Genomic DNA, 27,522 nt, shown 5'->3' on the forward strand with positions numbered 1-27,522 from the left:
GACTCACCACCGCTCTTGTGCATAAGCACCCTGAGAAAAGACCCTACTTTTAAAAGCATCACCACCCGCAGGAGAGTTGAAAAGATGTGTTTCTGAAAACTACACTGCCAAACTAAAAAACTGAAATGATAGGCAATGCTGAGTCTGAAAACAGAATATGTTCCAGAAGTTCATTCTTCAGGCAACTGACACGCTGCAAGAGCTGGCTAGGCTCCAGGCCGGCACACGAGGAAGTTAACTGTACCCACAGACAGACACTAAGAACGATCACCATTCCAAAGGTACTACTTGTGAAGAGTTCCATTTTTGTTAGGTTTGGAGACATCAGAAATTTGTTCATCAAGGACTTTCAACCGCAAACTTCTAAAGCCCCCTCACAACCACGAGATGCTATGGGAGAACGTAGCCAGGACGTCACCCGCACGCTGGCTGGGGCGGTGTGGCCAGAGAGGCGTGCTGCTGCCATCCCCGCGCTGACGGCAGCACCTGCGGTGATGGGCTGTGACAGGCCAGAGGCGAGGCACAGGCAGCCCAGGCTCCCTGGAAATGTCCCTGCACATCTCGGTCAGGGGTAGGCAAGCTACAGCCTCTGGGCCAAATCCTGCATCTCAGTCACATGTCACTGGAACGCAGCCATACGCATTTGTTTACGTGTTGCCATGGCTGCTTGCCCCGCAACGGCCGAGCCGGGAGTCTGCCAGAGACCACACGGAGCGCAGGTATCTGCTCTCTGACCCTTTACAGAACAAGCTTGTGGACTGCTAACCTCGGTCACTGCTCACCAAGTCCAGGATACACCTGCATTCCCGAAAAAGAGGACAAAAGATTACACTAGAACTTCGCTGGAACATCACTCAGCACTGAAAAAGGTTTCGGGCACAGCTGATGAGCCATCTTGGACCCTGTGGTTCCAGAACCATCTCCTCTGCTGTCACCCTGAGGGCTGTGCCGGAGGCTGTCAGGAAACCGCTCAGGAGGGAAAGCAAAGTTTGCCAATCTAGCAATAGCTGTTTCTGGAAAACTCATCTTCTCATTGACCTTCAACTGCGGCTTCCACCAGATGCAGCCATCCGTGCTAGGAGAGCCCGCTCAAAACACGGAGGCCACACGGCTGTGACAGCACGGCAGGGGACCCGGAGGCACAACGATCAGATGACGTCCTGAAAGCTGCCTGCTGCACTGGGAGAAGCATCTGAACCCTCGGAGGACACTGCAGGGGACACTGCCCCAGAAATGACCTGCGCAGAAGCTGCACATGTGACACAGAATAAGCCGCTGGGGCGGCAAGAACCGTTTTAGCTTCAGCCGCCCGCACACACACGCTGTGTTCGAGCTTACCTTTTTCATGTACTCAGTAACTGGGTTCTGCTGCAAGAATTCAGTGCTCTCCCGCGTATAAAATCGCTCCGTGTCAGCCAAAAACTGAGATTCAAAGGACTCTTTATACACTGTCAGCGTAGGGCCCTTGGCAAATGCGTCGTCTTCGTTTAGCCCCAATTCCACTAGAAACAGATAGGAACTATATTTGAATTACTCTAGTTTTTGTTACATTTTACAAAATCTGCCCACACAGAACATTCAGCTTAAGTCATGTTTAAAAGGCGAATGGAACATGGCAGGGCAGAGGACAACCCTGTTATTCACTGGCACTGCACTACACGGTTTCAGTGAAAGAACAAAGAGACAAAGTCCAAGACATTAAAGGAAGTTAATTCTGACCAGTGGTCAAGTATGCTTAAAAGTTACGAAGTTCATTTAAGAAACTTCTATTTCTCAAAGCTTAAAAATAATAAACATGACCTTTTAAAAAAATGTTTATGTTTATTTTTGAGAGAGAGAGAGAGTGCAAGCGAGGGAGGGGCAGAGAGAGAGACAGACAGACACAGAATGTGAAGCAGGCTCCAAGATCTGAGCTGTCAGTACATAGCCCGATGCAGGGCTCGAACTCATGGACTGTGAGATCGTGACCTGAGCCAAAGTCAGACGTTTAACCGACGGAGCCACCCAGGCGCCTCAACATGACGTTTATTTCTAATTGAAGTACAGCTGACATACAGGAGCCCGTCACAGGGATTTGGTATTTGTGAACATCACAAAATGATCTCCACAGTGAAGTCTAGCCACCATCTGTCACCTTAAAGAGTTACTACGAGGGGCGCCTGGGTGGCTCAGTCAGTTAAGCAGCTGACTTCAGCTCAGGTCATGATCTCACGGTTCGTGGGTTTGAGCCTCATGTCAGGCTCTGTGCTGACTGACAGCTCAGAGCCTGGAGCCGGTTTCTGATTCTGTGTCTCCCTCTCTGACCCTCCTCCACTCATAGTCTGTCTCTCTCAAAAATATAAAATTTTTAAAAAGTTACTATGATATTATTGCCTACATTTCCTATGCAGTTCCTCCCCCGGCCCCACTTATTTTATAACTAGAGGTTTAATCACCTTCACTGATTTCACCTGCCTTCCCAGAAGGACTACAACTTTCAGAGGAAGACAAAGGCCACTGAGGTTTCAAACATTACATCAGTTCATCAGTTGCTCAGTCTCAACTTTATTATATATCCAGTAATTCAGTATGAGACCAGAAAATAATCCAAATGTCTAACTCCTCAAAATTCCCACGAAAAACAAAGATCGAGCAATTTTTATGATGGGTAAAATCAAAAAGAATCACACTCACTTAAAGAGAATTTTGGGGGCCCTTGTACATGTAAATAGTAGTTTTACAACCGCTAAAGGTTCTGTAAACAAATCTGCTGGAACCCCGTTACAACTGTCACGTGACGTGACCACTGAAGCGATGAAAGGGAAATGTTTACCGTAGGACTGCACAACTCCACTGATGAGTCTTGTGTTGATGGTTTCACCGTTTCTTTCCTTTTCAATCAGTTTTAAAACAGCATTTGTTACCTTTAGGAAAGATAAAGGGAAAACACCTGTAGATTACAGGCCACAGCTTGTCTGTTACCACACATCTCTCAGACTCTGAGAACGTGACAGGATACAAGGTGATGAGGACTTTTCAGGCTTTGGGCTGTGAGGAGACCACGCCTCAGAGACGAAGTCCGCAGGGGGTTTCGTAGGACAACACACAAACTCACACAAGTACGTACCTGTTTATTCAACGGCCTGAACAGACAATCTCTCCAAGTCACCAATGCAAGCTGGAGGACAAGAAAAAGTAGATGTATAAAATAAAACATCTATATTTTTACCATGTTTTCCTAAGACTGAAGTCATAGGAATCAGCCTAAATCTCATTTATCAATATTTCTAGATTATAACTGGGTAAAAAACTATCATGATGAAATCAGAGACACTCGAGTTAACCACTTCAAGAGGTTTCACAGTACATTTTATCAGCTCACATTTAAAAATTCAGATAAAAAGAAAACCTGGATTTGAAGAGATCATACATATCAGCTTACGAGGTGTCAGTGCGTTCAACCTCTAACATTGCTGCCTGGTCCAAATTTGTTTTTTGACCTAAATGAAGATAATTCTATTTATCACAGTTTCCTACTACTTGGTAAATTCTGCATCTTAACTGTGGTGATGTATGTTGCACAGATGCGTACAACTGGAAACGCACCAAATGTACACTTTAAATAGATGTAGTTTATTACACGAGTTACTCAGATCTCCCATTTAATTGTACTCGTGTGTGGGTCTTTGGTGCAGTTTTAAAAGTTTCTAAAACTTCCCACAGAACTTATGCCAGAAAACCACTATAAAAATGCTCCTCCCCCCAAGGAAAACTGTTAGAATTCATACATAACTTTAACCTGTTTGTTGAGAGTGGTACTACTCAGAGTAAAATTCAAATTTATAAAATTCAATATTCAAATGTAAACTGCTCAGGAACTCACTTAAACATAAATGCCTTCAGTGTTATTTTTCCTAAACTTAACCACAGGTAAGACTAGGTTTATGTAAGATAGGTTTCCAAAAAGATCAGATGTAATTTATATAATGAGCTCTAAGTAATATTCCTACCATACTCAAAAAAAAGGGAATTATTTAAGAGAAAACTATTTTTTAAATTAAAAAAAACTTTAATTCCAGTAAACAGTGTTGTGTCAGTTTCAGGCATCCAACAGCTCAATCCATTACTCGATGCTCATCTCTGTAAATGGACTCTTCCTTCCCTTCACCCATTTCAGCCCCGCCCCAGCCCCCCTGCCCTCTGGGAACCATCAGCTTGTTCTCCAGAGTTAAGGGTCTGTTTTTTGGTTTGTCTCTTTCTTAGCTCATTTGTTTTGTTTCATAAATTCTTTCTCTGACTTATTTCGCTTAGCAGTATACTCTCTAGCTCCATCCATGTTGTTGCAAATGGCAAGACTTCATTCTAAGAGAAAACTAGTTTTAATTAAGCATGAACAATATATACTCAAGTAACGTTAGCATAAAACTTAAGATTTCAGAATAGGGGACTGTGGTGTCCAAGTAGATACTGGAAGGGAAAAGCCTCATTTTGCAGGACAAAGGCAAGCTTGGGGTGATCTTCCCTGTGCAAAGTCTGTTGCCTCGACTCTTCAGACGTCTTTAACGCAAGAGTAAGGCGGGAAGGAAAATGCAATGCCATGGCCATGAACTTCTAGTAAAGATATACTACACCTTGAAAAATAACTTTTTTCCAAACATTTTTCTCAATCAAGACGGCCTTAGACAACTCTAATTTGACTCTGGGTAACTTGTCACTTTGAAGAAAGAAAGGAAGAAGAGATGGCACGATAATCAAGTGGGGCCAAAGGCACAGCGACAAGTTCAGGGGAGCAAGGAACAGCGTCAGGGGAAAAGTCTTGCTCAATCACTTTAATGTATCAATAATGAAATAAATTTATGTCCTCTGGTGGCCAGGAAAGGAAAACAACAGCTTTTTGTAATTAAAAAGGAAGGAGGAATGATCAGGAAAAAAAGTAAAACTCTGTATTATGCGACAAAGCATCCTCATCTTCTGGAACTTCTGGAAAATATAATGAGAGGTTATTGTGCCCAAATGCTCCACCGTGACAACTAATGCTTGAATTTTATGAATTCAACAGGCTCACTGGAAGAGCACACAGAGGAGACACTGTTTCTAGATAGGGGTACTCAATGGCCTGTGCTAAAACTTACGGCCGCATGTTATAGTTCCAGATGGTAACCACAAGATTTAAGAATGTAGAAGGTATGGATTTTCAAAGTAAATAGAAAAATAAAAGCAGTCAAATCTTGAAAATCATGGTCTATGAAATGTACTTGTACTTCTTTCTATTTTCTCTAGGTGTTCTTGAATACTCCAGCACATAAATAGTTAGGGTGTAACGATTTTTAGGGGTCTTGACACTACTGTAGGGTATGTGTGGTGTTGTAGGTCAAGGGGGGATCCAAGAGGAAATCACCCCCACTCATGCCGATTCCTACACTGACAACTTTCAGTCTCAAGAAAGCATTTGTGAGTGGAAAAGAAAAGGGAAAATGCAAAAAAGGCTCAACTCAAAATACTAAATCCACAAAGTTTTGTTAATGATATATTGAGAGTGATATATCATTTCATATATATATATATGATATATACAAATGATATATATAAACAGTAAGTTTGTCATGCATCTATGATACATTACATTTTCCTTTTGTTCAATTCGCCCAAAGGAAAGCAGGAAAGTACTGCTAATATAGCAGCATGCTTGGGGAAGGAGATAATGTCATGATGCACAACTCGACATTATCACACCGCTGGCTCAAGAAGACAGTCTGTGCATCCGAGAGCCTGTTCCGAACAGACAGGCCTTCTGGTGGGTCCTCCCTCTGGTCTCCGACATGGGTTCCCAAGGCGGACTGTACAGCACCGTCCTCTCAAGGGCTTGCTCCAATGGTCTGCTGGGCCTCACCTCCAGGCTTCCTAATAAGTCGAGGCTGGGGCCCAGTAACCTGCATTTCTAGTAAGTTTCCAGGTGTCCATGATGTGGCAGGTTTGGGGATCGCACTCTGCACACCAATGAATCCAGAAAAAGCTTCCCTGACTCAAGAAACATACTAATGAAAGTGACTCAGTTACTCAAATTCTGCCTTTTCATAATCTACTTTCACGCAGTCTAAAAGAACCTTCCATGTTCAAGTCTGCCAACATCATACATTTGGTAATATGAGGGGGCAGGACACCTGAGCACAGTCCCCTCCCTGAACAGCTCCCCATACCACAGACACCACGAGGGCTGATCTGGGAGGCCTGGGTCTCAGGCTTGGACTGGATTTGCCCGACACCGCCAGCCTGGGGGACAGCCAGTGCTAGAACTGGGACAGTTCCAGGCGAAACCGGATGGCTGGTCAAATAACTGCGGAAGAAACTTGTTATCAGTAAATGCAGAAGTGTGGAAGTTATATTTCAGAACTCCAATTTAATCATCCTTCTTCTTTCCTGCCACAAAATATTTAAGAGTCATTTATTGATAAATTAAAGTGAAGGAAAGTAGCCTACTGTTCTGAAAATAGCTTCATTATTTGCCTGGATCCCCCTACTGGCGGATGAAGTAGCTCTACGAAAGCACACACATGAAAGGTGTTTAAAAAAGATCTTACTGAATAGATTTCATATATTCCTTTCCGTCCCTCGTCACATTCACGGCGAACCCAATGTCTATTGAGGTAGGCACAAATTCCATTCAGCACTTTGCTGGAAAATCGATAATCCTCCCATTGTTGAGTGTAGAACTTCAGTACACTCTCATCCATCAAATCTTCTCCATCCTAAAAACAAGTTAACTCAAGCTTTAAGGACTAATTTGTCACATGATAAATTAAAAGTTCACTAAAACAAATCTACTGCATTAAAAATACATCTATGTGTTTGGTCTTAGATGAGCTTGCTCATTAACACCAATCCTCATAAGAATATTGCTTGTGAGGATCAGACTGAAGAGAGAATTTTACTGAAAATTCTTTCAAAATGGAACCTTTTCACATTGGAACACTAAGTACGCACATATACTCATACAAAGTACCTTGAGTTTTTAGAATTAGAGGAATAAGCCATTTACCTCAACATCTGCTTTGTTTTTGACATTTTCAGTTGAAGTTAATTAAAATGTCCTATTAGCAATTTAGACCACAGGACCAATACTACTCCATTTTTTCATGCATCTGCTTCCTTCATTAAACTTACTTAAAAATTATAAATTCCCGGTTTTTATAGTAAGTTACATTTTCCATAAAAATAAGTGTCATGGTAAAATATTTCCTCTTTAACAAGATGTCAAGGGCAACGTGTGCCTTTACCAAAATTATTTTTTACCCAGATTTCCACGAGGTAAACCACAAATCTGTATGTGAAGGATCAACCTGTGCTTTTCCCTCAAGTATTAATGCCACCCGCAAAGCCAATCTTCCCCTTTAAAAACTGCGTCCTCCACCACGTTGTCCCTGAAATATGCTGTAGCAGGAAGCGCAGAGGTGACAGGAGGGACACAGCCCAGCTGTGAACGGAGGTCCAGGGCAGGCCACCCCCTCGCTCTGCCTCCATGGCCTCAACCTCAGAACTGACGCCCCACAAATGCGCGGTGCACACGTGGACCCACAAGCCTGGGAAAAACCTGACCAGGTCTCCACACAACCCGAGTTTGGCTCAGTTAAACTGCAGTAAGAAATGAACTATCGAACGTGAAGGTAAGCGGCTCTGGCTGACAGCACAGGGCCGTTCCCAAAATGCACAGGTGTCACTGGCAGAGCACGGCTCCTGATACTTCCATACAACACAACACACTCCTGTTCCTCACTCTAATGCTGAGGAATAATCAGTTCTGGTGTTCATTTTACAAAGTGTCCTGAATAAAAATAAGGACACAGTGGTTTCAGCAAAACATCATAAACACACTGTTTTAGGGAGCATGAAAATCACACTATCTTAGTCACAATTTGTGGTCAATCAACTATGGTCAGTTAGAATGATAGTAAGTTCCCAATTACCTGGTAAAATATATTAAGAAAAGCCATTTTGAAGCATGCTGAAAATTTTGCCTATCATCTGTGTAAATAAAAAAATCTTTCAAGTATATACACAGAGCCCAAACTTCCGGGGGTAGAGAGTACAGATGTCTTCACTCGCTCTATGGGATGTGTGTGGCGCCAGATGCCCATCCTGGGGCTGGAAGGATGGCATCACTGCCTTTGCTACAGAGGATGGGGACTGAGGAAGGAAAAGGCAGAAGATGAAGGGGGAAAACTCCATCGTCGCTGGAGCAATGGCTCGGAGCAGGATGAACTCATACTCAAAGGTCATGGATGTTCGTAGAGAAACCCATCCTGGCCAAGGGCACGATTTCATCATAGTTCTGAAACACACTACACGACTGTGTGTAAAAGGAGGTCACACTGGAAAAATGTGATTACCAAAGGCTAGATAACCTTATGGTCACTGATACATTTTTAGACAAAACAACACACTAGGGTCAAAATACAACAAAGGTACTCTGAATTCATAATTATATGCTCGAAATGAGAAGGTCCATCATTTTCTAACAACCAAATACAAAATGGTTAGTGATTTAAGTACTACTATGATATAAAGCTATCAAAAACTTCCAGTTTAACAAATTGAAAAACAGAAAATGGCTTATGAAAGATTCATCTCCATAACAAGTAAAAGACTAATAAGAGCAAACTATCTTCATGCAAACATCAAAGCCAAAAACAATGAACAAATAATAGTGGGAGATGTAGCATTCAATCGAGTTAGAATCATCATTTCACTATTTTCTTTTACATTCTATTATAAAGAGCCAGTATATACATAAAACATCTTACCTTAAGAAGATTTGTCAAGTAATTCTTCAAAAATTCTTTAAGTCGTTTGTATAATTCCAAGCCAACAAACTGAGCTCCCCCAGGCGTCTGTCCCTTTTTCGATTTGGAGGGAGGGACGCCAGCCCCCCGGGCCTGGTTTGACTGGTGAACACTCGTGCAGTAGTTATAAACATGACTTGGAGGAAAGTTAAGGAAATCAACACACATCATCAATGTCAACAGCGATTGGTCCCGAAGTATTTTTCAAGAAACTACATCCAACCAGTATGATTCTGATACATCAACAAAAATCCGCGCAACACTACAGTGGAGGGCGCCTGGAGGGGGCTCCGACGGTGAAGACGCCGACTTAGGTTCAGGTCATGATCTCATGGTTTGTGGGTTTGAGCGCCGTATTGGGCTCCGTCAGGGCAGCTCCGAGCCCGGAGTCTACTTAGATTCTGGGTCTTACTCTTGCTCTACCCCTCCCCCACTCATGCTCTGTCTCTCAAAACTAAGTATTTTAAAAATTATTTTTAAAAAGTATAGTGGAAATAAGATACCATTCACCACAGCAATAAAAGCTAGACATCAGCCAGCCCCACCTACAAGCTTGTCCACAGGCCCAGGGGCCAGCCTGCTGAAAGGAAGGAACGTTCTGAGGAAGGTCACCAAGGAAAACACAGGACATTCTAACACATAATGTGACTGACCTTATGAGAAATCGTTTTTCAGAAGGCATGAAAAGCACCGACAATTGGTACAAAGGTTCCAAATGAGAGGGAAAAAAAGCTATAACGAGAGTCTATTTTGATGCCCGGAGCTATGTTTCTACCAGAAGCAGGTATTACAAATATCAAAATAACTAAAGCTTTATTTTAAAATTATTTAGAAACGAATTTTAAAAAGCTACAGTTGGTAGATGAGGGACAAAACGCAGAAGGAAAGGCAGGGCAAGAGACCTCTTAGCACAGTCACGAAGGTCTAAAGCCCATCGATCCCAGAAGCGCAGCGCGCGTGCGCGGCACTGGGAGGGCCGGAGCTGCGCAGGTCGCGGAGGAGCCGGCTGGTGCGGGGCTGCTGGGGGTGGCGGGCGGACGGGAAAGGCAGAGAACCACTCGGCTTCGCTGTAACCTTTCATACGATTTCAGTTACTTGGATGAAACTACTAGACAACATCGTTAAGAAAGAAAAATCGTTATGACAAAATATTCTGGCCAGCTGCAAGTTAGTACGTACAGACAGAGGTGATTTCAAAACCTATTCCATACTCCAAGATATATTACAGAAGGTAATTAAGATTTAAAATACACAAACCTAAACCATAAAACAAAACACACGAACATCTTCCTGATCTCAGACTGGAGAAGGCTTTTCTAAGCAAAGTCATGGAAGTACTTAATCTGAAATTTTGAAAATATCTTAGTAAAAGAGACCTTTAACGAGTACTATCTTTAATCAGTTAAGAGAATAAAAAGCAACATGAAAAAGTTAACCTCCACAGAAACATGGGCAGACTATACCAACAGAAAATCCCAAAGCTGAAAGAAATATGTATTAGTGGCCAAAAATCTGTTAAAAAAAACCCCAAAACCTTCAACCAGTAGTAATCAAAGAACTCTACCTTAAAACAACAAATCATTTCCTTAAATGTTTCAAACGCACAGAGAATCAAAGTTTATGATACACAATGAACTCTCACAGACCAATGATCCAGTTTGGACAAATCTATCCCCGTGCTGGTCTCATTCTACCTACCTCCCCCTCAACTTCTTAGGAAATTAAATAGTACAGATATGGCAAGGGACCTGCTTCCTACCGCTCCCCAGTGCCCCTCTTCCTTCTGCTTTTCCTAGGGGCAAATACCTCATGATGTGGTGCAGAGCACTTTCTGTGAGTGTTTTTATATCTTACTGGAAAACTGTACATGAAATTACCATTCCGGATGCTTTCAAGCTTTAGATACAGCTTAGACCTTACAGTAAGTCACCCATTTTCTTGTGAATGATCACCTTAGGGAGTCCTGAGATTTGGCAGTTCCAAACAAAGCTGCAAAGCACAGTGCTAGTAAGTTCTTACGCGTACAGGTTTGAGTTTCTCACACTACAGAACTGGCGGGTGATGGGAGAAAGGGATCCATTGTAAACTTTACTACACATTGTCCGATGTGCTGTCACTGGAGGGCCACCAGCGCTGGTTAACTGCTTACAGCCTCTTCCATACATTTTGCCGCAGATTTAATATGCATTTCTCTTATTACAGGGAGGCTAAGATTCTCTTGAGTTTATAACTTTCATTTTCTCTTCTGTATATTATGTCATATCCTTCACAATCTTAAAAAAAAAAAAGTTTGCTCAGAAACTGATGACAATATACTATATAATTACTTTGTAAAAATTTTGCAGTTTTTTTTAAACGTTTGAGAGAGCGTGCACACACACTTGAGTGTGGGAAAGGAGAGAGAGAGAGAGAAAAGAGAATCCCAAGAAAAGAGAATCTCAGACAGCGCAGAGCCCAACACAGGGCTTGATCCCACAAACCATGAGATCATGAAATCAAAAAGATGCTCACGGAGCCACCCAGGAGCCCCTGGCAGTTCCTTGCACAAATCACAGTATACGCATAGAGCAGACTACTACTCAGCAGTTAACAAGTCTATAAACTGAATTATACTCCATGTTCTTTTTATCATTAGGAAGTAACCGTGTTTCCTCCTCACAATAGTGCCTTGGGAAATCCACTGGACCAGATGTTAAGATGGTTATTCTCATCTCTGTTTAGAATTAACCCCGAGTACATTGGTCACACCTCTGTTTTCTACTTTCACATCTCTGTGTTTTGGTATGTCTATTGCAAACCACAGCAAAATGCATTCTTAAAAAAAAAAAAAGAGTTTGATGGTGTCCAATGGATAAGTTCAGTTTTATTACAAAATCAAAATATAAATATATGGTTATCTACTGTTTTATACATTGCTATTTGGATTATTTACCATCTTATTTTGATTATTTTTTTAAATTTTGTATTTTCTATTTGCCTTTCATTAATTCTGGAAAATTCTCAGGTTGTCATCTCTTCAAATTATTTGTTCCCCTATTTTCTACTACATGTGTGTTGGACATTTTCGTGTCCTTTGTTCAAACTTTCTAATTTTTCTTGATTTACCATCTGGTTAAGTGATACTTTCAACTGTGCCAAATTTGCTGTTTACTCTTAAACACCATATTTTACATCTCTTGAGTTTCCCAGTCCCCCCCCCATTTCTTTATAAAGTCAATCTTATTTCTCCTGTTCTGTTCCTCAGTATTTTTATTCTTTTATGCAACCATTTTTCACATATTTAGGGGCACCCTCTAAAGATCCTTTTCTTGGGGCTCTCATTCTGCTGTTTTTCTATGTGCTGACTTGTTCTGGTGGAATCTCTCCTCTGCTTTTTGACTTTTTTTTTTTTAAGCTCACTTTTAGCAAGACCTTTGTATTAATTTCCCAGCTTGGAGAAATCCTCCCCTCAAAGCTGTTAATACAAACTCAAACCGCAAACATACCCAAGGTAACAAATCCTCAGGACAGATGTCCCCACCCCCCTCACATCCAGAACTGGTCCCAAACTACTTTCTAGCTGCTGCCGTGGGAGAGAAAGTCCGTTATTTTTCCAGTTCACCTTGTTGCTCAAGATTGCCATGGAAACGGCAGCTCTGCCCTTCCTCGCCCAGGCACAAGGCTTTGTCCCCTTTTCTGTGTGGCCTCTGTCTTCCAGCACCCCCCTTGCCCACATCCTCCTGCTTCCACACAGAGGCTCACACTTTTTACCAAGCACCCAGTTCTAGGTGTTCGGTTCCAGGGAATGTCTTAGGTTACCTTGTTCAGAATGACTTCTGTTTTCTGGCAATGTATTCATCTCTAAGCTATTAAATTAACAAAGATCTTTAAAAAAAACAAGCCCAATGACAGCCAAAGTGCAGGAAAATGGGAGCCTCTATCCGTTGGGGGTCAGAGCATACACAGTTATGGCCTTTTCTGGAATAAAATTTAGAAATATTTAAAGGCCTGAAAGTACATTCCTTCTGATACAACGATTATACTCAGATGCCTCATGGGGAAATTGTCACAGAATTATAGAAATACTTAGCTACCAAACTATCACAGCGTTACTCACAATGGCAAAAACCTTGTAATAATCTATTTGGCAAACATAGGGAATTAAATACTGTTAGATTCATCTGAGGATACAATGTCAAAGAATAGAGAGTGTTTATAAAAACTGTGATGTATTTACCAATTTCATCTAAGACACCAATCATAATTTGTATCATTACTTTAAGTACCACTAAGAAAATGTTACCAGTTAAAATACGACATTCTTCTATGGAATTTTTACATTTACTTAAAGATTAGCTGTTTAGACCTAAACAGCTTTATTCTAACACTCTTCGTAAATGATGTTAAATGACTGGTTAAGACACTCCTCAGGGTGTATACAGCCTCACTCCACTGAGTCTTTAGGACCCTTGCAAGGGGCCTGGGTTTTCCACCTGTCCGTCCGCTCAGCGTGGGAGCACCCGCTGAGCACCGCTGCGAGCTGCCCTGCCACAGAGGAGCCACGCGTTTCCCGCTCATCTGCTCCCATCCGTTTTGTAAGGTCAGGTCCTGAGTTGCTTGGTATTAAAAGGTTTTCCAGGGCAAATTCTTCAAAAGGTCTTTAGTGGTCTGTGGACAGAACAGGTGCAGGCCACGACCACTGTGTCGTGACGGACACCCGACCAACGACAGCACCGTGCCACCCATGTAAGGAAGCACTTAAAAAACCCCAAACTATAGAACCAATCAAACGAGCTCCATTCATAGGCCCATATGAAAATACGTTAAAATGACACAAACAAGTGAAAAAGCAACTTAGAATAATAGTATCTTAGGATGGTCTCTTTGGGCATGGAGATAAAAGTTGACGTATCTGTTTGGCCTTTATTTATTTATTTTTAAGTTTTTATTTAAGCAATCTCTCCACCCAATGTGGGGTTGAACTCATGATCCCAAGATCAAGAGTCGTATTCTCTTCCAACTGAGCCCACTGGGTGCCCCTCTGGCCTTTAAGAGCTGTTACTTTTGAAGAGCAGGGCGGGGGGTTAAAAACGAAACAACAAAACCTCTTGGGCACATAATTCCTTCTTCTTCCCCAAATACTCTTTCCCCAAAGGAAAAGCCAGAGCAAAGAATAACACTTTCGTCCTACCAACCTTCCTCCCAGCCTCACCTTCTCAAGGAGGGCCTGGACGCAATGCAAGGAACCTGGTCTCACAGAACAAACCAAAAGGCACAATTCTAACAAAAAGAAACCTCTTAAAACCTTTTTAAGTTTCTACCCAAACCTGAACGTGTTCCCAAATTAGGATTTCCATCCCCATTACCCAAGGTCTGGCGTGGAGAAGCATTAGTCAGTAGTGGCTAGAGAAAGCAGTGATTAGATTTCCTGCTTGCTAAAATTTGCGTTTTCTTTTAGCAACTTATATTTTAGATAAGGAATGAAGAAAAACTTAAAATAAAAAGCAAGAGTGCTACAGCTCACTCTTCTCCACCCTCAGTAGCAGCCACTCTTTTATTTCTTTATTTTTTAAAGTAGGCTCCAGGTGTAGCACAGAGGCCAAAGTGGGGCTTGAACTCGTAACACTGAGATCAAGAGACAGACACTTAACCGCCTGAGCCACCCGGGCACCCCTCTTTCATTATTTTTTAAATTTAAGCAGCAACCATTCTTAACTGTTTTTTGATTTAGGAGGTGATTTGTCCAGGCGATATGCACATATCTTCACGTCGCATGCCTGTACTGTTTTTTGACCAACTGACCTTTGCATAAGTTATTGAATTCCTGCTGTCAGAAAATACAGTTCAGTGCAACCCTCTACCTCCAATCTGACTTCATCCCAACACTCACGATACAGAAAGTTTAAGTTATACTTAAATCTTGGTTCTGTGGCTGGTACCAGTGTGTCTAACCACATTTAGGCAGATAGTAACTACAAACTAGAAGAACTATAAAACCAACGGTCTGAAGCCACCAGAGAACAACAAAAGGAAGCATATACGAAGGGTATCGCAGTCTTGGAAGAAGAGAATGGCACAATCCAATTCTGTTTATATAAGAAACAAGCAAATGAGCCCCACCCTCGAGGGAAGAGATAATCAAGAGACTAACCTAGAGAGAACCATGCTGGAATTAGGGGACAATGTATCCGTATCTATACTCAAGGATATAAAAGAAAACATGCTCACAATAAGTGAGAACTAACTGCAATAAAAAATAGGAACTATGAAAAATTCTAGAACTGATTATTATTTAAAATAACTTATTAGATGGGCTTGACAGCAGAACGAAGAGATAAGACTTATGTAGAGAGACCATCATAAATGATCAATTCTGAAGAATAAGGAAAGAAAAACTGCTGAAAGTGAAAAGGGAGAAAAAAATTTAAAAAAATTTTTGTTAATGTTTATCTGAGACGGGGGGGGGGGGGCGCAGAGGGGGAAAGGGGGGAGGAGCAGAGAGACAGGGAGACACAGAATCCAAAGAAGGCTCTGGGCTCCAAGCGGTCAGCACAGAGCCCGATGCGGGGCTTGAATTCATGAACTGTGAGATCATAACCTGAGCTAAAGTCAGAAGCTTAACTGACTGAGCCACCCAGGCACGTCAGGAGAAAAAATTCTTGAAAGCTGATTGGGAAAAGTTACTTGTAACATACCAACCAAGAATTAAAATTACCGCTAAGTTTTCATTAACAAATACAATGGCCAGAAGACAGAGTAGTTAACACCTTAAAATGTTGAAAGAAAGAACAAGAAAGCCTATCAGTCCAAAATTCTTCTTCCAGTAAAAATATTCTCCAAAAATGATTTTATTTCACATAAAATAAAACTAAGGGACTTCACATAATACAGACTTGCATTTCAGGCAGAAGGGAATTCATACTAGATGGAAGCTTAGATCTTCAGAAAGAAACGCAAACCATTAGACACAGTAATTATTTGGGTAAGTATAAAAGATTATTTTTCTTAATTCTTTAAAATACACAGGATGGTTTAGACCAAAAACTTCTGTCTGTGGGTTGTAAAGCATATGTAGATGTGACGTAAAAGAGGATAGTGGGATAGAAAATGGGACTCTACAGTTAAAGGTTTCTACATTCTCTGTGATGTTACAGGACATTAACTCTAAGTACAGTTCACTCTTGAACAATGTGGGGGTTAAGGGTGCTGACCCTCCACACGGTAAAAAATCCACATAGAACTTCTGACTCCCCCCGAACTTAACTATTACTAGTCTACTGTCAGCCACAAGCCTTACCAACAACATCAACAGTCAATTAGCATACTCTGTATGTTACATGTTTTTTATATGCTGTATTCTTACTATTTTAAGCTAGAGGAAAAAAAATCATAAAGAGAAAATGCATTTAAATGCTGTATTTATTGAAAAACATCTGAGAATAAGTTGACCCACACAGTACAAACTACATGGTCAACTCTAGTCAGAAGAGGGGGGTGGGGGGAAGAATATTGTAATCTCTTGAGTAAGAACACACACAACCCCAAATGAATACCTAAAAGGCCAACAGATAGGGTAAAATTCTAAACAATTCCAAACAACGCAAAAGAAGGGAAGAGTAGGAACAAAAGTGTTTTAAACAACAGAAAAAAAAAAAAGGTAGACCTAAAAAAAAAAAAAAATCAACCTATTAATACTTACAATATATGTTAATAGACTAAAATCTACAGTCAAAAGACGGAAGTTGGAAGGGACAAATAGCAGAACAATTCTATATGCTCTTACAAAAGACAGAAGTGCTAAGACACAGATAGGTCAAAAGTAAACAGATGGGGAAAGATTATCCTGCCAACTCTGAGTCTAAGAAGGCTAAAGAGACTGTAACAGGACTAGACAAAACAGACTTGAAGGAAATTATTACCAGAGAGCAGAGGGACATTTCACAATAATTAAAGGGTCAATTTATTAAAAAGATAGTAAGTGTATATTCTCCTAAAAGAGCTTCAAAACACATGAAAAAAAATGTGTAAGACTCCCACCATGGCAGACTTCAAACTACCGACAGAGCACTACTGAGCAGGGACTCGGGGAGAGAAGTGCACAACCATCTACCACAGGCCAGCTCGATCCTGCTCCAGCACAACACTGTCTATACCTAATGAATCCACACCCCCTTTTTTTTTTTTTTAAGTTTTTATTTATTTATTTTGAGAGAGAGACCGTGCAAGCAGGAGAGGGCAAGAGAAAGAGGGAGACAGAGGATGTAAAGTGGCCTCTGTGCTGACAGAAGAGACCGACACGGGGCTTGAACCCAGGAACTATGAGCTCATGACCTGAGCTGAAACCGAGTCGGCCGCTTAACCGACTGAGCCACCCAGACTACCCCTCCACATCCTTTCCAACAGTCTATGGTATGCTCATCAAATAGGCTGCTTTCTGGGCCATTTCATTAAAATAGCCTTTGATACAATTTAAAAGACTGAAATCATGCAGTTTCTTGAGTGACCAAAATGGAATTGAATTAGAAATCAGTAACTATGAGCTATGCTGGAAAACCACAACCATTTTGAAGTAAACAACATTTCTATATAATGTAAGAGTCAAAAAAAGTAACAAGGAAAATTATTAAATGTCTCAAACTAAATAATAATGAAAATAAAACATGCCAAAATTGGTGGAATAAATGTAAAAATTCTTGAGAAATTTATACCTTCAAATACGTACATTAGGAAAGGGAGGGGGACAGTGTTAGCAGGACAGCAACACCCCCCACACTGCCGTGTACGTGCAGTGCAACCCCAATCAGCACCCGCTGCTTTCTTTGTAGGAAGTGACCAGCAGGTTCTAAAATTCATATGGAATCACAAGGAACCCAAAACATTCTTGAAAAAACAAAGTTGGCGTATTCACACTTCAAAGATTTAAAAACTTTATACAAACCACAGTAATCAAGACAGAGAGGTACTGGCAAAGGACAGACATATAGATCAGTGGAACAGAACTAAGAACCCAGAAATGAACCCACGTTGTCTCTGGACAACTGATTTTCGACAAAAACGCCAAGACCACTCAATGGGGGAAGATGGCCTTTCAACCACTGGCACTGGGACAGCTCAGCCAGCCCCAGGCAAATGAGTGACCTTTCAACCCTTACTCCTCACACCACACACACTCAAAATGGATCAAAGACCTAAATGTATACGCTTAAACTATAAACCACTTAGAAGAAAACAGAAGACTAAATCACGATCTTTGATGTGGCAAGGGATTCTTAAATGTAGCAATAGAAAGATAAGTGACCAAAGAAAAAAATTAATGAATTGGGGCTTCAACAGTTTTAAACTTTTGTATCAAGGAACAATCAGGAAAACGGAAAGTCAGCCCATAGAAGGTGAGAAAATATCTGCAAATCATTTATGTATCTGATAAAGCATTTGTGTTTAGTATCAAAAAACCTTTAAAATTCAATAAAAAGACAACCCAGTTAAAAATGGGCAAAGAGGGGACCTGGGTGGCTCAGTCGGTTGTGTCTGACTCTTGATACTGGCTCAGGTCATGATCCCAGGGTTGTCGGAACAATGTCCATGATGGGCGTGCCTGCGCTCGCTGGAGCTCTCTCTCTCGTTAAAAAAAGAGGGGACAGAGGCGGGGGGGGGGGGGGTGAGGCCAAGGATGTCACTGACATTCCTCTAAGCAAGGTAGACACATCATTAATCATGAGGGAAATGTAAATCAAAACCACAATGAGTAACACTTATGCCCATTAGGATGATGGCTAGAATCCAAAAAAATAATACCCAGGGTTGGTCAGGGTGTGAAGAAACTGGCAAGCTCACACACACACACAGCTGGTGGGAAAGTAAAACGGTGTGGCCACGATGGAAGACAGTTATGCAAACATTAACCACACAGCTACCATTTGACCCCCAAATTCCACTTCTAGTTATCTACCCAAGAGCACGTCTGTACAAAAACCTGTTCACCGATGTTTAGATCACCGTTCATAATAGCAAAGAGGCAGAAATAACGAAATGTCCATCAACTGATGAACAAAATATGATAAACCCAGTCGGGGGGTTATTACAGGACCATAAAAATGACAAAATATTGATATATGCTCCAATACAGGTGAAGTCTGAAAACATTATGGTAAACGGAAGATCCCGTCACAGAAGGCCACAGGCATTCGCCTATGCACGCTGCTAGAACAATGCCACAGACTGGGTGGCTCACAGGACAGACAGGGATTTTCTCACCGTTCTGGAGGCTGGCAAGATGTCGTCAGGGTCGGCTCCTGGTGAGAGCTCCCCTCCTGGCTTGCAGATGGCCACCTCGTCCCCGTATGCCCACCTGGCCTTTCCTCTGCTCCTACTTGCAGCCCGCATTCTCTGAGGTCTCATCCCTACAGGGTTAGGGCCCCACCATATGATCTCATTTAACCTTAATTATTCCCCCAAAGGCCCAAACTTCAAATACTATAAAATTGAGATGAGGGCTTCAACATTATGAATTTGGGGGGGCACACAATCCTGCTCATAAAATGACATATTATATAATTACATTTATCTGAAATGTTCAGAATAGACAAATCTATTGAGACAGATTTAGAGATAGAAAGATTACTGGAGGTGAACAGAATAAAGGATGGTAGCGAGAGGGCACAGGGTTTTTGAGGTAATGAAAATGGTTCTAAAATGTTCTGTAGTGATGGGTGAGCACATCTGAATATATTAAAAATTACTGAAAACCTACTTAAATGGATGAATTCTAAGGCTTGTGAATTGTATTTCAATAAAATCATTATGAAAAAGTTCAATGCAATTCCAATTTTAATCTCAGCAGTTTAGAGTAGAAATTGACAAGCTAAATATGGACCTAACCTTTTCAACAAATGATGTAGAAATAAAAATGGATGTCCATACAATAGAAAAATTAACCTCAAGCCTACCTCACGCCATATACAAAAGTTATATGGATGGATCAGAGGCATAAATGTGTAAGCCCAAACCATGAATTTTTATGAGGAAAACACAGTATCTTTGTGGTCTAGGAGAAAGGATTCTTACAGGTCACAGAGGTTAGAAACTGTAAAAGAACTTTAGGTTTCCTCAAAATAAAATATACCTGCTCACCCAAAGACAGGGGTAGCAAGCCTCAGACTGGGAGAAAATATTAGCAAAACCTATGCGACCAAACACTGGTGCCCATACTACAACTCAATAGGAAGAGACTTGGACACTGTACAGAGGAAGGGGACGTTAGATTACATGGCTCTTCACTGTGCCTCTGCGGAGGACAGCCTAGGGCTTCCTACATGTCCCAGGTGCTGCTCTTGGGAATTTCAAGCTGTGTTTCACTCATCAAACCCATGGTCTTCATTCTGGCAACAATACAATGGCTCCCTGGTCTTCTAGCTCCAATACACACTGCTGCCCTCTAGACCCGTCGGACAATACTAATCCTGGAAACTTGCCCTCTTCCCTCACACCCAATCCATGGGTTTGCAGAGATCTCTTACTGCTTTGTGCACAGAAATTTCACAATTTTTTCCTAGAAATGATCTTCCCCTTATTTTGGGCACCAGAGGTTTATAGCATCTTCAGTTCTGAGAAATGATTTTACATTCTCTTTATAGAAAGATAACGTAAAATTTTAAAAATCCTCTCCTGTTTCTCTCCAGAACTCCTAACAGTCAGGTATCAGGCCTCCTGGGTTAAGTTCCTTTTACTTTACTTTCACCGATTCTTCTAGCTCTATTACTTTTCTTAAAATTGGAGTTCTCATTTGAAGGAAGAGTTTTTTTACAGCATCCTGTTCCTAATCTACAACTGTAACAAGAATCTTCTCAGAAATCTTCAGTTTCTGAGACGGTCCTATTCGATGTGTTTGAAATACACAAGAGGTATGCCTGGGACATAGGAGATGCTCTTGGCCGCCAAATATTCTGTCCTTGGGAGCAGAGGGAGATGACGGGCTGTTAATTTTACAGATTTGAATCTACCCACCAGCTCCCAAGCACTGCCCCATCTCACACCACCTGCTGCCAAGCTGGAGGCTTCAGATCCTGAGCCTCGCCGACCCTGCAGGAACGGTGGTTTTCCTGTTGCACCCGCCGCTCACTATCCTCCCAACCACGGCTTCCTGCATCCTGGAATCAGGCCCCTGCCTCCATATGCCTTTCATCCTCCAACAAAAATATGTATTTTTTCTTTTTCAAGTTTTTATTTTAATTCCAGTTAGTTAACATACTGTGTAATACTCGTTTCAGGTGTAGAATGTAGTGACTTGTATGTAGTTACTTACATACAATACCCAGAGCTCATCATTAACAAGTGCCGCCTTCTTATTCCAGAACCCCTATGGTGTTTATTCGCTTCCATTCTTCATCTCTTCACTGATCTTAAAATTCTTTTACTACCATTTTAATGATGTCACAAATGAGAAAGTCAAAACGTAATTTTCATCTTTAACCAGAGGCCCAGAAATTGGCACCTCCTGTTTTCTGTTTCAATTGCCACTACCCCAGTTCAGAACTTATACAACACCTGTGTGGAATTCAACTACTCAGACCAAGTTGGTCTCCGGTTGCCTTTGACTTCTTCCTGTTTTAATCTCATTTGGTGTTTAGATCAATCCTATTTCTAGATTAATCCTAAAATCGGTCAAATCATTAATTCTCAAGCCATATACCCAATCTCTATGAACCTACACTTTCAAAACAAAAACAATGAAACAAGCACAAACTCCTTTACCTGGTTTTCAAGGTTCACCAAGCCAGTGAAATTCACCAATTTGCCTAGTTATCTTTATACCCTTCAGGCAGGCCAATGCCGAGTCCTCTAGAGGTGCTCTTTCCCAATTTCTCATTCATCCTTCTCCTTCCTGCCAAATCTGGCAAGATTTTCATTCCTTCTTTTCCCAGTATCTATGGTCATCCTTTGAAGTCCACTTCAGTAGTACTGGTTTGTGAAAACTTCTAGCCTTGCCAGGGTCAAAATCCTTCTCCCTCCTCCACTATCTCCTGTGCAATATCACCTGTCAGCACTACCACCAAAACACCCCACCATAAACATTCCATCACCCACACCCCCATGTGCACCTACACATCACCATTTCAGAGGCATCTGACGTAACTCAGAAGCATCCCTGGAACAGCGGCGTGGGGGGTGGGCTGGATGGATGATGGGACTAAGGAGCGCACTTGTGATGAGCACTGGGTGTTGTATCTAAATGGTGAAGCATTAAATTCTACTCCTGAAATCAATACTACACTGTATATTAACTAATCTGAATCTAAAAAAACAAAACAAAACAAACCTCAAAAACCTCCCTGAAACATAATAAAAATAAAAACATAAGCCAGAATAAATATCTACAAGAAGAAAATAAAACAGGATATAAAATTATAATATCTACACCAGAATCCTAAAATCTACCTAAACAAATATGAATTACAGAAAAAATACACTACACATTTGGAGAGCTATCTGCCAAAAGTCAGTCTGATTTCAGAGTATTTATCTTCGGCATTTCTAACAGCATGCTGACTGAAGTACAGATATTACCAAGTAGTCAAGGAAAACAAATTTTTCTATGGTCTCTAACAAAGATGCTCGTTTCCAGACGACACGAGGACATTTACAGGCGATAAGCTAAACACGGCATGAGGTGAGGAGACCGTCTCTGTCCACTCACAGGGATGTTTCAGAGCAAATTCTCAGTAAGGACCAACCACCAGGGAACCTCGTGCATAAAAACTAAAAACCCTACAGATACTTGTTTACTTGCAATTGAGAATTTGTGTTAAAGGTTATTTTAAGTTAATACAAACACCCATTTTCTCCATGCGCATGCGCAGGTCTCCCACAGTCAGCGGTGCCCGAGACAGACCCGAGCTGGAGCGGCGGCTCGGATGGCCAAGACTCAGACGTGAGATGGAAGGAAAGGGAAGTGCTGTTCACTGTGCACCTCTTTGGACTGCTGAAGTTTACAACAGGATTACTGATCTGAAAAACAAAAATTCCATTTTAAAAAGCCCCCAAATAGAAGTACTCTTGGGTTCATGTAGTTTTTCCTACCAGTAGTTGTAAAATGAGTGGCTGAGTTCAGCCTAAAGCCCAGCAATTCTTCATGAAAAATGTTGGCCCAGGGAACCCCTAACTTGCTGTTTTTGGGGAGAGGAAACAGACACGATGCTTGTACGGGAGGTAATAACAGGTGCGCGCTGTTGAGGGAGTAGGGAACCATCACTCACAAAAATGGCACCAATCCTGCTTTGAATCCAGGCCAAGTCCTCCAAAAGGCAAGAATCAGAGTCTGTCCATCGAGACAGACTTTACGTAGCTTGGACAACACACAATCTTCAGTTTGTATTTTTGTTTTTTTAAATCTTAGCTTTCAATCAACTGCACTACGTGGGGAAATGTCCTCAGAAGAGGAAAAAGCAGATTCTTAGTGTGTATCAGAAGCTGCCAGAAAGAAACCATCTATCCAGGCGAGCTAGTTCTTCCCTGAATCACCCTGGAGGCAGACGTGAGGACAGGCATCATCAGAGTACTTTGAGTACATTATCTGAAAGGGAGAATAATCCACGTCTAAGAAAGACTCTGAAATGGATGCAGTCCTGAGTTACTGAGGGTGATATTTTTTTGCCCAGGGGAAACCGTAGCCCTCAGGCTCCCAGATGCTTTCTCTCTGCACGAAGTGGGGCTCCTTCTACTACTCCGCTCGCACGGACCACATTTACCCCCCGCTGTTCCAACATATGCACAACTACGTGTTCACAGATCATTTGCTTTAGATGAAGAGTATAAAAAAACAAAATAAACAGGACTAATATTTAGAAGAAAGTGGGTCACATCTAAAATTATTTTTAAAGTGAAAATAATTAAAATAGAATTTGAGGATTGGTTAAATATAGGAATTAAGAGGAAACCATCCAGAGGCAAAAAAAAACTAAAAAGCTAAAAAGTAATAAAGTAGTACTGAAGCTTCATTCAATAGTCAATGGGTTAGCTGTTTTATGCTAAGGCGGCCAGAGTCTAACAAACACACATATTTGCCCTTTCAAACTTTGGAGAGTCTTAAGAGTTTCCTGGGGTTTCTTTGTCAACACAGCCAACCGCAGAAGGAGATACATGAGGACACGGGGCCTCTGGGTGACGGCAGGCTGGGAAGTGGCAGGTGGGGTGGCCGTTCCGTTCAGGAGCCAAGCCTGGTTCTGCCTCCAAAAGAGTCCAAGTAGCTCTTCTGTCACCCCACACCTGTCTGACCATTTCCAAGGTACACTTCTGCGTGACTAGTACGGACAAGTCATAGAAAGGAGTTGGCACATCACATGCAAAGGGGTCCGAGGCCAAGTCATGCACGAGCACGGCCCTGCGATGTTTGCAGAGCACCTTCCCCGCGGCAGGGGCTGTAACGGACGGCCTGGTTCATCTCCCACTGGCACGTCCAGCCAGAGGACAAGGGTGTTACTGCCAGCACTTAAGGGAAAGGTGGGGATTCCCGCGACTGTCACCCCCAGCGCCAAGCCTTCGACTTAAACACATCTGGGGAATCACTTCGCAACTCGGAGTTACCAAATTCAACCCATTTTCATTTTCTAAAAGTCAATTCAATTAAAGAAGCAAAACTAAACAGAAGAGAACTATTTTCTACCACTGCTTCCTACCCAACTGGACCTTACAGTAGAATTCTGAACAACTTGTATGAAAAACATTTGGAAAGACTACACTGAAAGTTGCATTAAAAATTCTATCTGCACATGTCAACAAACGTGCCTCCTGTGCAAACCGGCAGGCCAATGCCACCTGCCATTTGGTGCAGCTGGTCTGTCAGGTCAGGGGAGTGCTCCCTGGGCCGTGGTCAGGTGTGGCTCTGAAAAGGGACGGCCCAGATAAAGCAGATGCACACCCACGGCCTCTGTCAAAAAAGCAAGGTCTACCTGCACCTGAGAGTGATTAAAACCACATTTGAAAATGTTCGAAGCTCTGAATAGGTGTACCAGGTTCAAATTTAGAAGGAAAAACCTGAACATAGCACGTTTATACTAATAACCAAAAAAATCACTTTTAGAGGCAACGATGCAATATCGTTTCTGTGGGTTCTCTCTCAAAAATAAATACAATTTCTCAACCCTAAAAACTATTTCTATTTTTTGAAAGAGCTAGTGAGTGAACACAGGGGAGGTGGGGAGAGGGGGAGAAAGAGGGGGGGGGGGAGAGAGAGAGAGAGAGAGAGAGAAAGAAAATCTTAAGCAGGCTCCACGCCTAGCATGGAACCGGACAAGGGGCTGAAGCCCACAATTGTGAGAGATGACCACAGCCAAAATCAAGAGTCAGGCGCTTCAACAACTGAACCACCCATACGCCCCCTAAAAACTACTGTAACATTGTAAGGTCAGTGGTGAAAGGTAGAGTTTTTGCAAGTAGGTGTAACCAGGACTTATATTTGCATAATGAAAAAAAAAAACTAATAAATGGTATTTTAATATGCGTGTTCTATACTGAAAATCTAGAAAGCAAAGATCATTTAAAAATGTATCATCCTGGGGCAAGACTTGGATGGCTCAGTTGAGTGCTGACTTCGGCTCAGGTCATGATCTCACGATCTGTGAGTTCAAGCCCCGCATCAGGCTCTGTGCTGACAGCTCAGAGCCTGGAGCCTGCTTCGGATTCAGAGTCTCCCTCTCTCTCTCTGCTCCTCCCCCACTCATGCTCTGTCTCACACAGTCTCGAAAATAAACATTAAAAAAAAAATTTTTTTTTAATATATCATCTAGGGACACATGGGTGGCCCAGTCAGTGGAGTGTCTAATTCTTGCTTTCAGCTCAGGACATGATCCCAGGGTTGTGATCTCCAGTCCCACTGAGCATGGAGCCTATCTGAGATTCGCTCTCTCCCTCTGCCCCTCTACCCAGCTCACCCGTGTGCTTTCATTCTCTCCAAAGTCAATTAAAAAATTAATCATCTATAAAAAAAAAAAAGGTGTCAATAAGCCCCATACCTATGGAGAGCTACCTTCCATATAAGATGATGTCATTTTTCAAAAGCAGAGAGGGTGCACTGAAGGTTCACAGGACACACACCACTTTGTATCCTGCTTCTTCCTTGTTACAGACATTATTACGTGTCCACGAATATTCCTCAGTGTATTTTTATTGGCTGTTTATACCCTTTAAATACCACTTCATCTTTAGTGATTTAGACTCAGGTTGTTTACCATGGTTTCCTATTACTAAAATATTCAGAACAGCCTTGTACAAGCAATTTGAATACCACAACTTCCTTAGAATAGAGTTAAAAGTTAAAAAGCAAAATGAAACACTGGGCCAAAGTATATCAGTGTCTTTATATTTCTAAATTTCTCTCCAGAAAGATCATAGCAAACTAACATTTCCATCTGACTCTAGGAACTTCATCTCCCACTGCTCTCTGCCAACACTGGATACAATCACTGTTCTCAGTTTTGGTGTAAAAAACTTATTTAATTCTTCATTACTTTAATAATTATAAGGTGTAACGCTTTCTCATACGCCTACAGACCATCTGCATTTCTTCCGTGAAGCAGTTATGTCCTTTAGAGCCTTGCTCTAAAAGCACAGATAAATACATAGGAGAAACGGTAGCTTACATTTGGAAAAACTGTGAACTATCTTTATGTTTAGGTTTACCTGATGTTAGTCATGTTCATTAGGTGAGCAAAACAGATCGATGTGTGACTACTACAAAACAAAAGCACAAGAGGAAAACATCCAAACGCACTCACTGGGCTAGACCGTTATTTCAAAGTAGACACGGGTCATCATGAATCTACTGTGAAAGAATTCGTTCTTTCGGTTTGATCTGCACTTCTGGGAGATTCTGCGTTTTCTCTTACTGTAAGAGAATCTGGCAACAGGGAGGCCAAGCAAGTGGACCGTTCCCCACGGCTCCTGGGGAAGGGCTGGCAGGGCCGACGTGCGTCAGCCTGACTAGAGTGACGGCGCAGCTGCAGGTCCTGGCGTGTTGTGCCTGCAGAGTATACCCGGCCAAGGGCTCAGCCAATCTGCTCTGGGTGGAAAAGAGCCCCCAACCCCAGGGACCCGAACCGTGTCACAGAGCATCAGGATAGAGACTAAGTATGAATCCTGAGTATGTCTGTTACCACTTACTGAGAGGTGAACAGCCAAGACTTGGAAACAGGAATGTGATCCTTAGTGTACTGGTTGGGGAAAAAGACGACTTTGGGGAAAAAAAACCCAAAAAAACAAAAACAAAAACAAAAATAAGGTTAAGAAAACAGGATACACTAATTCTGCTCACAAAACTACAGGGAAATCCAAACTGGAATGCAGAGAACTTCCGTAGGCATTAAGGAAACCAAGACACCACCTCAGAGGTGTCCCTGGATTCCAGTGACAGGCTAAACCTGCGGTATACACTGACCAAGGGAAAAAAAGGACTGCGACCTGGCAATGAGGGTCAGGCAGATCTGGGGCCCAGTGAAGCCAGAAACTTCCACCACAAGGCCTGGGGGGCAGACTCGCCCAGATGGGCTGCCATCCGTTATGCCACAGGACCCTCTACTCCTGCGCTCACAATCTAAATGTTTGTTCCGCTCATCAAGACCCACGCTTGCTCTGAGCCAAGCAGGACACCTGAAGTGTCAATAAACTGAGTAAGAAATCACATTACCTAATCCGATTTCAAAAAGAAGGCAAGCCTACTATTATTAACCTACCTATT

The 27,522-nt window shown here is 42.0% G+C and overlaps 1 protein-coding gene across 3 annotated transcripts in view; it reads right to left on the reverse strand.

Moving 5' to 3' along the window:
- CUL1 (cullin 1) overlaps positions 1–27,522 on the reverse strand; it is an 85,355-nt gene that overhangs the window by 32,047 nt on the left and 25,786 nt on the right. For all 3 annotated transcript variants that reach the window (XR_003902450.1, XM_029921906.1, XM_029921915.1), the window contains exons 3-7: positions 8,778–8,952; positions 6,558–6,725; positions 3,107–3,157; positions 2,813–2,903; positions 1,339–1,502 (exon numbers count right to left, since the gene is read on the reverse strand). Coding sequence is in view for 2 of the 3 variants with exons in the window: in XM_029921906.1 (XP_029777766.1) it covers positions 1,339–1,502; positions 2,813–2,903; positions 3,107–3,157; positions 6,558–6,725; positions 8,778–8,952 (649 nt within the window). In the remaining variant the exon portion in view is untranslated. The remainder of the gene's footprint in view (positions 1–1,338; positions 1,503–2,812; positions 2,904–3,106; positions 3,158–6,557; positions 6,726–8,777; positions 8,953–27,522) is intronic.

Source organism: Suricata suricatta, chromosome 2 (genome assembly GCF_006229205.1).
Source record: "Suricata suricatta isolate VVHF042 chromosome 2, meerkat_22Aug2017_6uvM2_HiC, whole genome shotgun sequence".
In the NCBI taxonomy this organism is placed as follows: domain Eukaryota; kingdom Metazoa; phylum Chordata; class Mammalia; order Carnivora; family Herpestidae; genus Suricata; species Suricata suricatta.